Genomic DNA, 14293 nt, shown 5'->3' with positions numbered 1-14293 from the left:
ACATAGGAAATTCAGTGAATTATAAAGAAAATTTTGTTTGGTAATACAAATTTCTATGGAAACTATATATGAGTGAATGCAGAAAAAACAAAACAAAACCGTTTACATATTTTCTTTATACCACATTTTAAATTGTACCTTTCAAATCATGGTCAGGTCTTTTGGTAAAAGCTCATGAGTTGCACGGTTAAGTAACTATCAGCTTATTAGTATTTTTAAATGACATAAAACAGTGTTTTTAAACTTTACATGTATGAGTCATCTGGGGAACTTAATAATATACAGATGACTAAACTCTAATTGCATCACTCTGGGGTAAGGCCTGAGAACATGCATTACTGCAAATTCCCAGGCCATGCTAAACCTGCTGGTCCAGAGGCCACGTTTTGGGGGGCTCTGATACAGAGAAAATTTGGAAAATAGAGATGTGGAAAAGGGAGTCTGATTTTCCCATTACTGTTATAAAAAAATAGCTTGTTTGAAGACGTACAAAAAGGTTTTCATATCCAAACACATTAAAAGCAGTTTTATATGTGGTGAGTAGGAAATGACTAAAAGCATCTCAGCTTTCCTTCTTGAGCATTTTGAGATCAGGCTCACAGTTTCTGGCTGAGCATAAAGAAAAACCTCTGAGTGCCAATCCCACATGCCAAGAGCATCCTTTTACTAAGCCTGAGCAAACATGACTTTATAAAAACAAAAATCCTTTTGAAAAATCATATTACAGTTATAACAGAAAGTTAAAGATTATTTTTTTCAATTTGTATAATGAAATTCATGTGCAACATTAATACATAATGAGGAACAACATGTTATAGATTGATTGTTTTGTCTGACTTTGGGAAATACTATATTTAAATAAACAAAATGTTGGCATAGATGCATTAATTAAATCTACAAAGGCTGGCAGACATGTGTATCTTACTAATGTTACCTAGAAACAATTGTGTAGCAAAAATATTTCAAACACTCCCTGACATATACTGGTTATCTTGATAGTCACTTATTTCATTACATTTTAATACAGATGCCTTCATTTTTGCCTCAATTCTAACCCCCTGCTTGAGGGAACATTGTAAAGCCTTAAAAGCAGTTCAATTGATATTCTTGCAAGATTTGAAAACAATTTCATTTTTTAAGTATTCTATTTCAATGTCGTAAACTAGGAGCCACCTGGTCTCATTAGGCTCCACTTCCTTGCATAACTTGATCTCTTAATCTGACTCCATAATTCATGGACTACATATACTTACGTCCTGATTGGACATCTCCCAGTATGGCCTCTCTCCATAGGACATCACCTCCCAGAGAACGATGCCGTAACTCCACACGTCGCTGGCTGATGTGAATTTGCGATAGGCTATAGCTTCTGGTGATGTCCACCGGATGGGAATCTTTCCTCCCTTTGAATATAAAATCACATGGGCATACATGATCAATGCATAAGACACATACATTATAATCTGAAATCTGACTGAATTTGTCAGGGTATTTCTCTTTAGAAATGAAACATGGGTTTCTCTTTATGTATCTTTATATTCTTCTATATTAATGCCAAGCAGGACTATGTGGCATACTATTTACTACAATATTTGCTTCCAATTGATTTAAAAGAATTTTAATATAAAAAGAAAAATTGAAAATTGCTTAAACACTGACATTTCATATCAGCTGTGGCACCTTAGTCATCTGTAACAAAACGACTTGATGTGGATGTGCAATACTATTAAGTTAGAAGAGAATGAAGAATCTCAAATGAACCTTTGTTGATTTAACTAGATTAATGTTCTATTTACAATCTTAGTTCATAATGTGAATAAGTTAGTATTCCTTGACACTTATAGGTATTTGTTAACTAAATAAATTAAAATAAAATTTTACTTCTACCATCTCTCTTTAATACATTATTTGATTATTTTAATTTATTCAGTGCCTCATTTCATCATTATTTTTTAGTTTTTAAATTTTATTTTATTATTGAGAGTATGACAGATGTCCCCCATTGACCCACTTCATCATTATTTCTTCCTCCATTGACCCACTTTCATATACTAGGTAGGTACAATATAAACAAGAAAGATATGATAACTACATTCCCAGAACTTTCTAGAGAAGGATATTGGTTCTATGAGTTATCTTACCTAATAAAAGAGAAACATGCAAATTAACCATCACTCCGCTACGCCCACAGCCAATCAGAGTGAGTATGCAAATTAACCCAACAAAGATGGAGGTTAATTTGCATATGCAGGAGTGGAGCAGAGTGAAGCCTGCTATGAGGCGAAGGGGGGCGGCGGAGGGAGCTACTGTAGTGGTGCTTCAGCCAGAAGCGAGGACTTGCGGCTCCAGGCGGCCCAGGAGCGAGGAGGTGCCGGCTCCCGGGTGGCCATGGAGCAGGGACTTGCCAGCTGCCAGGCGAGCCAGGAGCGGGGACTTGCTGGCTCCCGGGCGGCCCGGAACCAGGGACTTGCCGGCTCCCGGGTGGCTGGGAGTGAAGCCAGGGGAAGGAAGGCCTTTTCTTGCACGAATATCGTGCAACGGGCCTCTAGTAGTATATATATAAAGGTATGCCTCCTATGGAATTATCTCTCAGCTTAATAAATACATTTAATAAAGATGTGCCAAGTAGCAACCGTATGGGGAGTATTATGCTAGTCACTTTGGGTGAGACCAATATAAATAACATACCTGTCCTCCTACTTGGAAAATATCAGGTGAAAAGGAATAAGTATTAGTTGTTGTGCATAATTAAATGCAGAAAAAATAATTATCTTATCAAAGAGATAAATTTTGCTTCAAACTTTACCACACATATGAATCCTGATTCAGTAGTTTCAGAGTGTAGGCTGGGCCTGCGTTTCTAAGAGGCTCCAGGGGATGCTGGCCATACTGATCATGAACCCCACTTTAAGCAGAAAGGGGGTAGGGAAGACGTGCTGCCGAGCAGGGAGCCCCAATTATCACTAGAAAGACTGAGGAGGGAGGTCATGCATAAATTGAGCTTTAAAATATGTATCAATTTTTGATTCAACAAGAAAAAATAATCGCTGTTCCAAAGAATTTACATAATCAAAATATTAAGTTATATTCACCAAAATGTGCTCCACTAACATTGCACTTCATAGCACTTCGCTGGTCTGAAGTAATGCTCAAGGAGGACAATATATTGCTTTTGAGAAACAGATGGGAAACAAGAGGTGCATTATTTAACCTCAATAGGCCTGAGTTTCCTCATCTGTTACTTGGGAAAGTAAGAGTACCGATGCATAGCTTTGTTGTTGGGCTAAATGACAAGTTTCAGTAAAATCTTTAGCAAAGTCCCTGGCACGTGGTAAAGCTTCAACAAACATTAGCTTACTGCTCCCACACTCTGTGGGAAATGGCATACATCAAAGCACAGAGGAAGAAAATACGTGTTCTGGAAGAACAGTTTCTGGTGTAAAAATACAACAGATAATGTGGAGAAATACAATGAGAGAGGATGAGAAAAGGGTTAAATCAGAACTTACTCAGAGGTATACTGAGTTTTATCCCGTAGAGGAAAAAGGTATACGTGGTTTTAAGGACGTTAGAAAACTTAACCCTTCTTGACATTTTCACTCAAGTGAGCAGTGCAGAGAAAGTACTGCCAGAAGAGCTTTGAGAGAGGTAGGGCTTACACTGGGCTTTGAAAACTGCATGAAACTGTAGACAAGCAAGCCCAGAGAAGGGGCCTGCACACAACCTTCTTAAGATGCCTCCAGCCTAAGGTAGTCAATGACTTATATCGGTGAAGAAAAAGAAATCAATTGGAGAGATGGGAGCCAGTTTAAAAAAGCCTTGGGAATTAGTGGGAGGCACTACAGTGCTCAGCATACACTAGTGTAACGATGGTGTAGAACCAGAAAAACAATAGAAAATGTTTACAGTCACGTAGACGAGAGGCCTTGACTTAGGACTTTCCCCTTTCCTTTCTCTCTCACACACTCACATTCACTCCTTAACTCTTTACTTTACAGTGTGTATTTTTTTTCAGCAAAAATTTGAAAGGTCTTTTTTCATATTTAAATTCAGAGGGTCTAGTGTCAGGTTAATATTACCCTTTTCTCTGTCAATGCATTCAAACTTATAAATAATATTTTAAACCCCCCAAATTAACATATTTGCACCTGCCTAGACAAAGTTTGGGTTTTAAAGAGTCAAAATTTCAAATACCTCTGCAGTTCGATGAAAACAGAATTATACATATGGCAATTAGCAAAATCTATTCAAGATGCCAAAGAGAATCATTGGCCACACTTTATCTCTCTTAAAGAATTCTTGGAATTAACATAAGTCAAACAAAGCTATATTCATAATCCAAAAAAGATACTATTTTAAAATCTCAGCTAACTGTCTTATCTCTGCTACCAAAACCTTGCTATTTCCTTTCCTTTGCCCAGAACTAAATTACTAATTATGTGAATTTGCCATAGGCTATAACTTGCGTTGATGTCCACTGGATGGGAATCTTTCCTCCTTTTGAATATAAAATCACCTGGCATACATGATCAATGTATAAGATACATAATATACATTATAATCTGAAATCTAACTGAATTTTTCAGGGTATTTTGTGTGCCACAAAAATGGCACACACCAAAAAATGAAAAGAAAATTCTTTCCATGCTGAAACTGTTGTGTTTACTTAGAAAATACAAGGCACCGATACATGTCACCTTACTAAGATCTCTTGTTGAAATTAAAAGAGATTGATGACAACCATGAACTACGCATATTACTTCAACCAGGATTAAAATGGTGCCTGCCAAAGTTGTTCCATCTTAAGTGATTAATCACGCTTTTTTAGAGAGGGGAGCAGTGAGCATATTTTAATGAAGTTCCTTAAAATAGTGAATTCTAAAAAAGTGATCTTTTTTTTTTTTTTTTTGAAAGACATAGCCAAGCTTGTGTTTAAGCTTGGAAGGAGAATCTTCTCACGAGCTGTTCTGTATACAGACACACATGGCTGTTGGATGGATCTCTGCGGCTACAGCCAAGCCCATTTCTTCAGTGGGGCTGTGCTCTCCACAAGCCCATAAGCTTGACTGCATCTCTTGCAGTGTATTCTCTAATGTAGTACATGGTTACAGATTCAAGCAAGTTATTTACAGAATGATTTTCCAATCAAGTGCTGTCTATTTGCTTTCACTGTATAAATCTTATTAAAGTATTAAAACCTACACAAATAGAAAATGTGTTTCCGAAAAATGCATAAAGAATTATTTTAAAAAAAATGCTTACATTTTGAATTCTGCTCTTGTGCTAATATGTGCCTGTGAAACACACAAACACACACACACACATTTGTTAGAGTAACAAATTCAACTTTTAAATATAAAAATATAAAAATATTCTGCTAACAGTGACTGATCAAATAACCCATACACTATCTTTAACTTGGGTTGCACTAATTCTTAACAAAATATTTTGGCCGTCAGCTCACGGTGCTGCATTGGGAAAGTATGTTGGCCACATTGCACAGCAGTCACCCATGAAATGACAAAAGCCTCTCACTGCAATATTTGCTAACCATAGACATGCAGGTTACGGCCTCTTTACTTGTTTGTCATTCAAGTTTTTAATCTAAGCTTTCCTCTGGCTCCAAACTATATTAAAGCTCAAGTTGCCGCTCTTAAGCATAAAGAAGTGAGATTATTTGAAGTTTTTCATTTTATTTCAAACATGTTATTCTAAACACAAGAAAAGTAAATAAGTGGCATTCAGTTAGTTCAACTGATTTGTTAACAAAGTTCTATGTTTCCTTACCTTGTCTAGAAGTTTCCATTAATTAACCTTTTAGTGTATTAGTTGTGTGTGTGTTTTTTTTTATGGCTGAGCTCTGTTCCATGTCACTGTTTATTTTAGTTAGTCCATATACTTAAAAGTTAATATATTTATATTAATAACAAATAGAAAATCCGTAATTCATATTTCCCTATATTATACCTATACAACTCACTCTAAATAAACAACTGGGGTTAATTTGAACTTTTTATTTAGAAGAAAGTGTGAATTAATAAGTATTGTTCGCCTTTGCTTAATGTCATGTTGACTCCACTAGATAGTTAGCTTTGAACCCTAGAATTTTAACCCTCGAACACTTAAATTTCTTATTAGAAAGCTTTCATTATCTGTGTCCAGGTAGTGTTTTAGACTGATTAGTTTGGCTCTCATAATGATGTGATAATCATAGATTGAAGATTCTCATCTTGACCCTACTCAGCCATCTGGTAAATGGTGCCATCCATCACGGAGGGAATCAGGAAAAGCATAAAGTTGATTGAATATTATATTCATTACTAGAGGCCTGGTGCACAAAATTCGTGCATGGGGGTGTGTGTCCCTCAGCCCAGCTTGTACACTCTCCAATCTGGGGCCCCTCAAGGGATGTCCGACTGCCCGTTTAGGCCCGATCCTACTGGAATCAGGCCTAAATGGGCAGTCAGACACCCTTCTCACAATCCAGGACTACTGGCTCCAAACTGCTCGCCTGCCTGCCTGATTGATGCCTAACTGCTCCCCTGCCAGCCTGTTTGCCCCTAACTGCCCTCTTCTGCAGGCCTGGTCACCCCTAACTGCCCTCCCCTGCAGGCCTGGGTCCCCCCTAACTGCCTTTCCCTGCAGTCCCGGTTGCCCCCAACTTCCCTCCTCTGCCGGCCTGGTTACCCCTAACTGCCCTCCCCTGCAGGCTTGATAGCCCCCAACTGCCCTTCCTTGCAGACCTGGTCCCTCCCAACTGCCCTTCCCTGCTGGCCATCTTGTGGTGGCCATCTTGTGTCCACATGGGGGCAGCCATCTTATGTGTTGGATTGACAGTCAATTTGCATATTATTCTTTTATTACATAGGATTAGATAGGATAGAGGCCTGGTGCACAGGTGGGGCCTGGCTGGTTTGGCTTGAAGGGTGTCCAGGATCAGGGTGGGGGTTCCCTTGGGGCATGGGGTGGCCTGGGCGTGGTTTGCAGACTGGCCACACACCCCGGCGACCCAAGCGAAGGCCCTGGTATCTGGGATTTATTTTTCTTCTATAATTGAAACTTTGTAGCCTTGAGTGGAGGCCAGGACAGGGGGAAAGCTTGGCTTCCTCCATTGCCGGGGAAACCCAAGCCTCCTGCTCTCTCTGTGGCTGCAGCCATCTTGGTTGGGTTAATTTGCATAGTCGCTCCTGATTGGCTGGTGGGCGTGGCTTGTGGGTGTAGCAGAGTTATGGTCAATTTGCATATTACTCTTTTATTATATAGGATTATTAAGGGACATTTTTATCATTAGCAATTGATTTATAATATACATAAAGAAACTAATAGTGTATCTAATTTTAATAGAGTACTTGATAAATGTTTGCCTTTCTTCTTTTCTAATTCTCTTTCATTGGCTAACACACCTTTACTATTGGTATAAAGTATTTATTAAATGAAGATAGAAGGGAAAGCTTATTGCCAGCTTCAAAGCACTATTCAATCTTAGCATTTGTTACTATTTTTGTTAAAAATAAATGAAATTAAGAGGAATAGTATAATTTTTAAAAATTCTCTATGATTGGTAAAACATGTCAAGTGGCTCTGACTTTAAATGAGAGAAATATGAACCATAATTCTATACACTTAATATAAAATCAAGCTACAGGAGACATTCCAACATAGCAAATCATTATAGAGTTTGAGAAAGAGTAAATGTTATTATAGAGGCCCAGTGCACAGATTCATTGGACTGCAGGTTTTGGCCAGATCCCCGCATGCCAGGCTGAGGGACCCCACTGGTCCAATGCCACCTGCCTGCCTTTCCTGCTCATCCAGGCCCTGCTGCACCTCCCGCAGGCTCGCACCCAGTCAGTCCCAATCGGTGCCCATTGGTCAGCTGAGCAATGCTCCCACTATGGGAGCACACTGACCACCAGGGAGCAGCTCCTGTGTTGAGCATCTGCCCCCTGGTGGTCAGTGCACATCATAGCGATTGGTCAACTGGTCGTTTGATTGGTCCTTCAGTCTCTTAGCCTTTTATATATATAGATATGTTATCATGAACTCTTTAAATCAAACATCGCAGTTTCAAATTCTCTATATTCAACACTAGTAAAATAAATTCAAGTAGAAGCTCTTGTCCTATCCATTGTTATAAATAAAATTAGTGTGACTAAACTATAATTTGAAATCATAAGGCTATGAAAGCTGAATAGCTTATAAAGCTGAAGGTAATTAGCATAAGCCACATGAGCTTGTGCTCACTCACTGCAGAGAACAATGGTCTTTTTCAGATATTATCTTGGCAAATGTGCAAAGTAGGCACTCAACAATGCTCACTGACTTGAATATAATTTCCTTTCTCTTAAATAATACATGCTATTCTTTTTTTATATTTTTTACTGGAAAGCTTTCTCCCTGCCTGCTTTTTGTAACTAGCAAACTTCTTAGTTGAACATCCTGGCTGGGAATCTTGTAGCCAAGTTGGTTACTCAGTGTCCTAGTTGGTTACTTAATGTCCTGTGATCTGTCTACTGTTTAATTATCCTGCCCTGACTGAGATATCTATAGAAGTAACTGCCTTTCCTCCTTCTTCTCTGTGTTCCCACAGTTTAAATCTGGAGTCTCCCTTTTCAGCTCTCCTGTTTACAAAGCCGTGTTTCCTAGAGAGGTGTTTTGTTGAGAGAGAATATGATTAATATTTTATGAACTTAGAGAAGTAAATTTTAGTGATTTCTTTGATACTTTTTATCATTTTTAAAATATACAGTTTATTTTTAGAAAAAATCCAATTTTCATTATATATGTAAATATTAAATAAGAATAAGGCAACATGTAGCATAATAACAGTATTTTAAAAAATCATACCATTTTCTGATTGTATCCTCTTACCCCTCATGCTACTATTTCGTAATGCCATTAGTTCCATGTGGGTAGTAAATATAAGAATTGCTGAAGATCAATTTTTAAAAGTATATATAAAATTATAAAACAATGTCACTGGGTTTCATATAGATTAAGTATTTTAGAATTTGCAGAATGCTATAAAGATTTTCATTTGATTTTATAAACAATATGCATCCTGTGTCAAGTGCCTCAATATTAATGTTGCAGGTACTTTACCAACTTAAAACAGCACCAATAATTTAATAAATATTTCTAATCTATGCACATGAATATTACTCTATTCCATTATAGGATGAAGCTAAGTAAAAAATTTAAATATAAAAAATAATTATGCATTAAGATATATGCTAAAATATGACATACTTATGAATATCTTCACTAATGAAATTACTCCATTGTCATCTTAATAAGATCAAACATCTAAAATAAATGAACAATGCTTAAAATTTATTGCATTGGGGGATAAAGAAATATACATTTAAGTACTAGATTGAAATCAAATGAAAATGTAACTTAACACAAGTGAAATTGTACTATTTGTTGTGTTATGTTTGTGATATCCCAAAGGTCAGCATTCTAGGAGGCCTCACGGCAGATGACTAGACTGGTCCATATTATTTTACAAATTGCAATGTATTCCACATTGCCCTATGCAACTTGCAGTCCAGTGTGAATAGGAGAAGTTATAAAGTACCTGAGAAATTATCCCACTCCCATCCTTTATACATTCTTTACATATGTTAAATAACTTCAAATGAGGTCTCTCTTCAGCCGCCCTATTGACATATGACTGTATGGATTCTTTGTTGTGGGGGCTGTCTTGTGCATTGTAGGATGTTCGGTAGCATCTTTGGCCTCTACCCAGTAAATTATATTAGCATCCTCTCAAATGTGACAGCCAAAAATGTCCCCAGACAATGCCAAATATCCCCTGGGGAGAAAGTCATCTTTGTTTGAGAACTCCTGCTTCAGATGATATGAGACAAACTTTGATCTTCAAGGGAGAATAATTCAAAAATGTTCAGGATTTATCTAGGACTTTATGTAGATTAAGTAGAATTAACCTTTTCCTTTTTTTCCTCACTATTCAACCACTTTCAGTGGATACTTTTATTTCAGTACTAATCTACAAAAGTAAGGGCCAAATTCATTTGAGCTAATCTTCTGATACCTGGGTTTTGGTAATTATAACAGCATCCCTCTGAGCTTTTGTTTTATTTATTTATTTTGTTAATCCTCCCTCAAGGAATTTTTTCCATTGATTATTAGAGAGAATGGAAGGCAGGGGGAGAGACGGGGGAGAGACGGGGGAGAGACGAGAGAGAAACATCGATGTGAGAGCCATATCCATTGGTTGCCTCCCACTTGTGCCCAGATCAAGGCTGGGACTGAGCCAGCAACTGAGGTACATCCCCTTGAGCGAATCCAAACTGAACCTGTGATCTTTCAGTCCACAGACTGATGCTCTAAACACTAAGCCAAACTGTCCAGGGCTCCCTTTGAGATTTTCCCTCTATTTTTTAAGTTTTCTTTTATTTTCCTTTCTTTTTTCATTAATTCCTTTTTTTTTTTTGAAAAGGGTATAACTTCCTAAACTAATGAAACTTAAATTAACCTTATACATTAAGCAACAATTTCTTTATCAGATGAAAGCATCAATGACCAAAGATTTTACTAAGAAATGAGTGTTTACTCCAAGAGTAAACATTACTTACAGCTCCAAAAACATAAATGTCACTGGCAAAATGAGACATTGGATAAAATAAGAGTCCTTGCAGGACCAATTTCGTTATGAAATAGGGTAAAAGAAGGAGCCGAGGCCCATCCATTTTAATTTAGATATACTTCATGATAACGTTCTCTACCTTCAAGCTGAGCACCTATAGATTTGAAACCCTGAAAAGATGACAAATTGAATATACAGGAATTATTTTCCATTGCAGAATTTATTTGTACTTCTGCTCCTGTTTAGACCACAACAATATCTCTTCCTCCCCCATCTCCCTCCTCAACAAATTTAAACTCATATATTGCTTGACACGTTGTTTTCTTTTTCGTTTTCAGGTTCAGAAATTTATTGTCCAGTTTATATATGGGATTGGGGAGTCATTTTAAAATTTTAGATGCTTTTCATATAACTGACAAACACATTCTTCAATAGCTATCCAAAAATTTAGATTTGATGAGATAAAATGCTGCATTTGGCATACTTCTTGCTTGTCACAGGAAAACTATTCTAATGCAACTGTTGTAAATGAATTACATCTTGAAATCAGTCCACAATTTATATTTTGGTTGGTAAAATGCTACTTGGTGCTTGGAATATTATAAAGCACAAATATTTACTATACAAATAATTTACAAATATCTTTTCAAATATTTAAAAATATTTTAAAATAAAATATTTTTATATCTACATGTAAGCTTTCCAGATATTTATGTATCTGAGAAGTCTCCAATTGCTTGGAGTAAGCCCAGAGTCACAGCATAAGGAGTGTCTGAGAGCTCTCTCCAATCCAAAGTTAACATCATCAGAAGTTAATGTTTATTCTCCATATCTGTACTGTCAGACCTAGAACCAGTTCCTCTCAGTGCGATGTCTCATCTATTTTTAGCTCAGTAATTTGGGGTGTAGGGAGATTTATGGTCACTTGCTCCATTTGGATTTTAAAGTTTAGTAGTAATCAGGAGTCTTGGTTTCTGGGCTCAGCTTTGATCCTACTATTAAATTTTAACCAAGTTTCTTAACCCCTCTGCAGATATCTTGTCATGGACAAATTGAGGGTCATGAGAAACATAAAACATGACTTTATATTGTCTTATCTATCTCTAACAGATGTGCTGACTTATGAACCTTAGCTCTTACAACTTTCAAATTTCTGTCTAAAACCTATATGACTATAAAAGATACTGGCATGTTCGATGTTCATTATTTAGGACTCTTAAAGATGATCCTAGCTTTAAACTAAACTGCATATCTATTGGGTGTCATATCTGAATTTATTTCTATGTAATTTTTTACAGAAAGTTAAAAAAGGAAAGTGCAAATAAGGATACTAGGGATTCTGTAGGCAGAGGCATTACTTAATTGCTAAACTCTAATCCAGGATTAGTTAAAGTAGTCCAAAACCTAGTTCACTTTGGCCATAAACAGCAGTTACAGTAAGAATCACGCAGTAAACCTGTTCTCAAAAAGATCCTGCAATTCAGTTCTCTAAGCTTAATGAAGTTAGACAGTTCAAATGAGATCCTTGGCTAAAAGCCCAGATTTTTCAGGCTTTTAAATGAAGTCAGCTCATTTACTATGGGTTAGGGGGCTCCAAGGCTTGATTTCTAAAGAAAGGGAGTGTAATTGCTGAAATCTCTTGGACATTGAGGGATAATATCTAATATTTGCCCCAATTTTTCTCTAATTACATATACAAATCTCTCCTTGCTGAATTAGGAAATGCTTTGCTGATCCACAGTTCACGTTTACTGCCGGTGAGCTCTGTCAAGTCATACTTAGAGTGACAAAGGACTTTAGAGAATTATCTTAGTAAACCCTAAGTAATTGAGTGTTTAACCTGGAGACAAATATTGGCTTCTCAGGTTGGAAGTGGAGCTATAGAGATAAATCATTCTACTCAATAACATCTATCTATTGCAGGTACTGAACTCAACTCACTATAGACAACAAGGTGAAGGGCGATCCGAGAAGACTCCCAGAGGAAGCATCTGTCCTTACCCCCAGTAGTTCAAATCTAAAAGCCATTGAGAATTGTTTCAGCAGATGTTTGGTTGCCACAAGTGATCAGAGAGAAATGATCTCCTTGGTAGCAAAAACTCATCCCTTGAAGTTTTGAGATTTTTCAACATTATGCAAAATGCTTAAGAATTTCTTGAAATCCAGAAAATCTTCACATTGCATTCTAGGTAACTAGATGTCTATTTAGGAAATGAAATATAAATAGCATGTCTGGTACTTTCAGGCTACAAATTCAAACACAAAAAACATTTATGTTAACTTAATAATAAAATATAAAATTAGGTCATTTGATGTATAATGTCTCCTTTTAACAAAAACAATGCAAAAATTTCAGGATAAGGCTAAACAGATATCCTAATATGAGTATAGTTCTTTTTCAAAGTTCAATGAAGTTGTAAATGTTAAACTTTGTGGTTTATATGTAATCAATCCCTTATTTATTTTTAAAAAGGTTACATGAATTCACTTGAATGTCTGAATTTTTAGCCCTCTAGATATAATTTTCCAAAGAAACAATATTTTAAGCAAATAAGTAAAAAATATCTATTCAATATAGCAGGAATACTATATGTCTGTAATAGAAATGATAATATAGAAGTATTAATATTTACTTAATTAACTAAATAAATAGTGCCTAGTGTATTGTAGGCACTTAAATATATGCTGAGTGAATAAATGTTGCATTTTAGCAGAAATAGTTCCTGCTAGAAACTGTGTGTAATATGTTTACATACTAACTCTTCATTCCTGTGTTGCACTCCAAAGTTATAGTTGTGACTAGAGGCCCAGTGCACAAAATTTGTGCATGGGGGTGTGTGTCCCTCAGCCCAGCCTGCACCCTCTCCAATCTTGGACCCCTCGAGGAATGTCCGACTGCCTGTTTAGGCCCGATACCAGTATGATCGGGCCTAAACGGGCAGTCGGACATCCCTCTCACAATCCAGGACTGCTGGTTCCCAACTGCTTGCCTGCCTGCCTGCCTTCCTGATTGCCCCTAACGCTTCTGCTTGCCAGCCTGATCACCCCCTAACCCAGGGGTGGGCAAACTTTTTGACTCGAGGGCCACAATGGGTTCTTAAACAGGACCGGAGGGCTGGAACAAAAGCATGGATGGAGTGTTTGTGTGAACTAATATAAATTCAAAGTAAAGGAGCGGAGGGGAGAGCAAGAGAACCGGATAGAACAGCCGGATCCGGCCTGTGGGCTGTAGTTTGCCCAAGGCTGCCCTAACCACTCCCCTGCCAGCCTGATTGATGCCTAACTGATCCCCTGCCAGGCTGATTGCCCCTAACTGCCCACCCCTGTAGGCCCGGTCACCCTTAACTGCCCTCCCCTGCAGGCCTGGGTCCCCCAAACTGCCTTTCCCTGCATGCCTGGTCCCCCCCAACTGCTCTCCCCTGCAGGCCTGGGTCACCCCTAACTGCCCTCCCCTGCAGGCTTGATTGCCCCCAACTGCCCTCCCTTGAAGGCCTGGTCCCTCCCAGCTGCCCTCCCCTGCTGGCCATCTTGTGGTGGCCATCTTATGTCCACATGGGGGCAGCCATCTTGTGTATTGGAGTGACAGTCAATTTGCATATTACTCTTTTATTAGATAGGATTCTCCATACAAATCTGGAGATTATTTTACATTATTTAGATTATTTTAACACAATAACATGT

The 14293-nt window shown here is 37.7% G+C and overlaps 1 protein-coding gene across 1 annotated transcript in view; it reads right to left on the bottom strand.

The window, feature by feature from the left end:
* Positions 1-14293, bottom strand: part of EPHA3 (EPH receptor A3) — a 381007-nt gene that overhangs the window by 25460 nt on the left and 341254 nt on the right. Inside the window, exon 14 of the mRNA XM_080655998.1 lies at positions 1254-1403. Within this exon, the coding sequence (XP_080512124.1) occupies positions 1254-1403 (150 nt within the window). The remainder of the gene's footprint in view (positions 1-1253; positions 1404-14293) is intronic.

This window comes from Plecotus auritus, assembly GCF_963455305.1.
Source record: "Plecotus auritus genome assembly, chromosome: 2".
Taxonomy (NCBI): domain Eukaryota; kingdom Metazoa; phylum Chordata; class Mammalia; order Chiroptera; family Vespertilionidae; genus Plecotus; species Plecotus auritus.
This window is presented reverse-complemented; position numbering and strand designations above follow the sequence as displayed.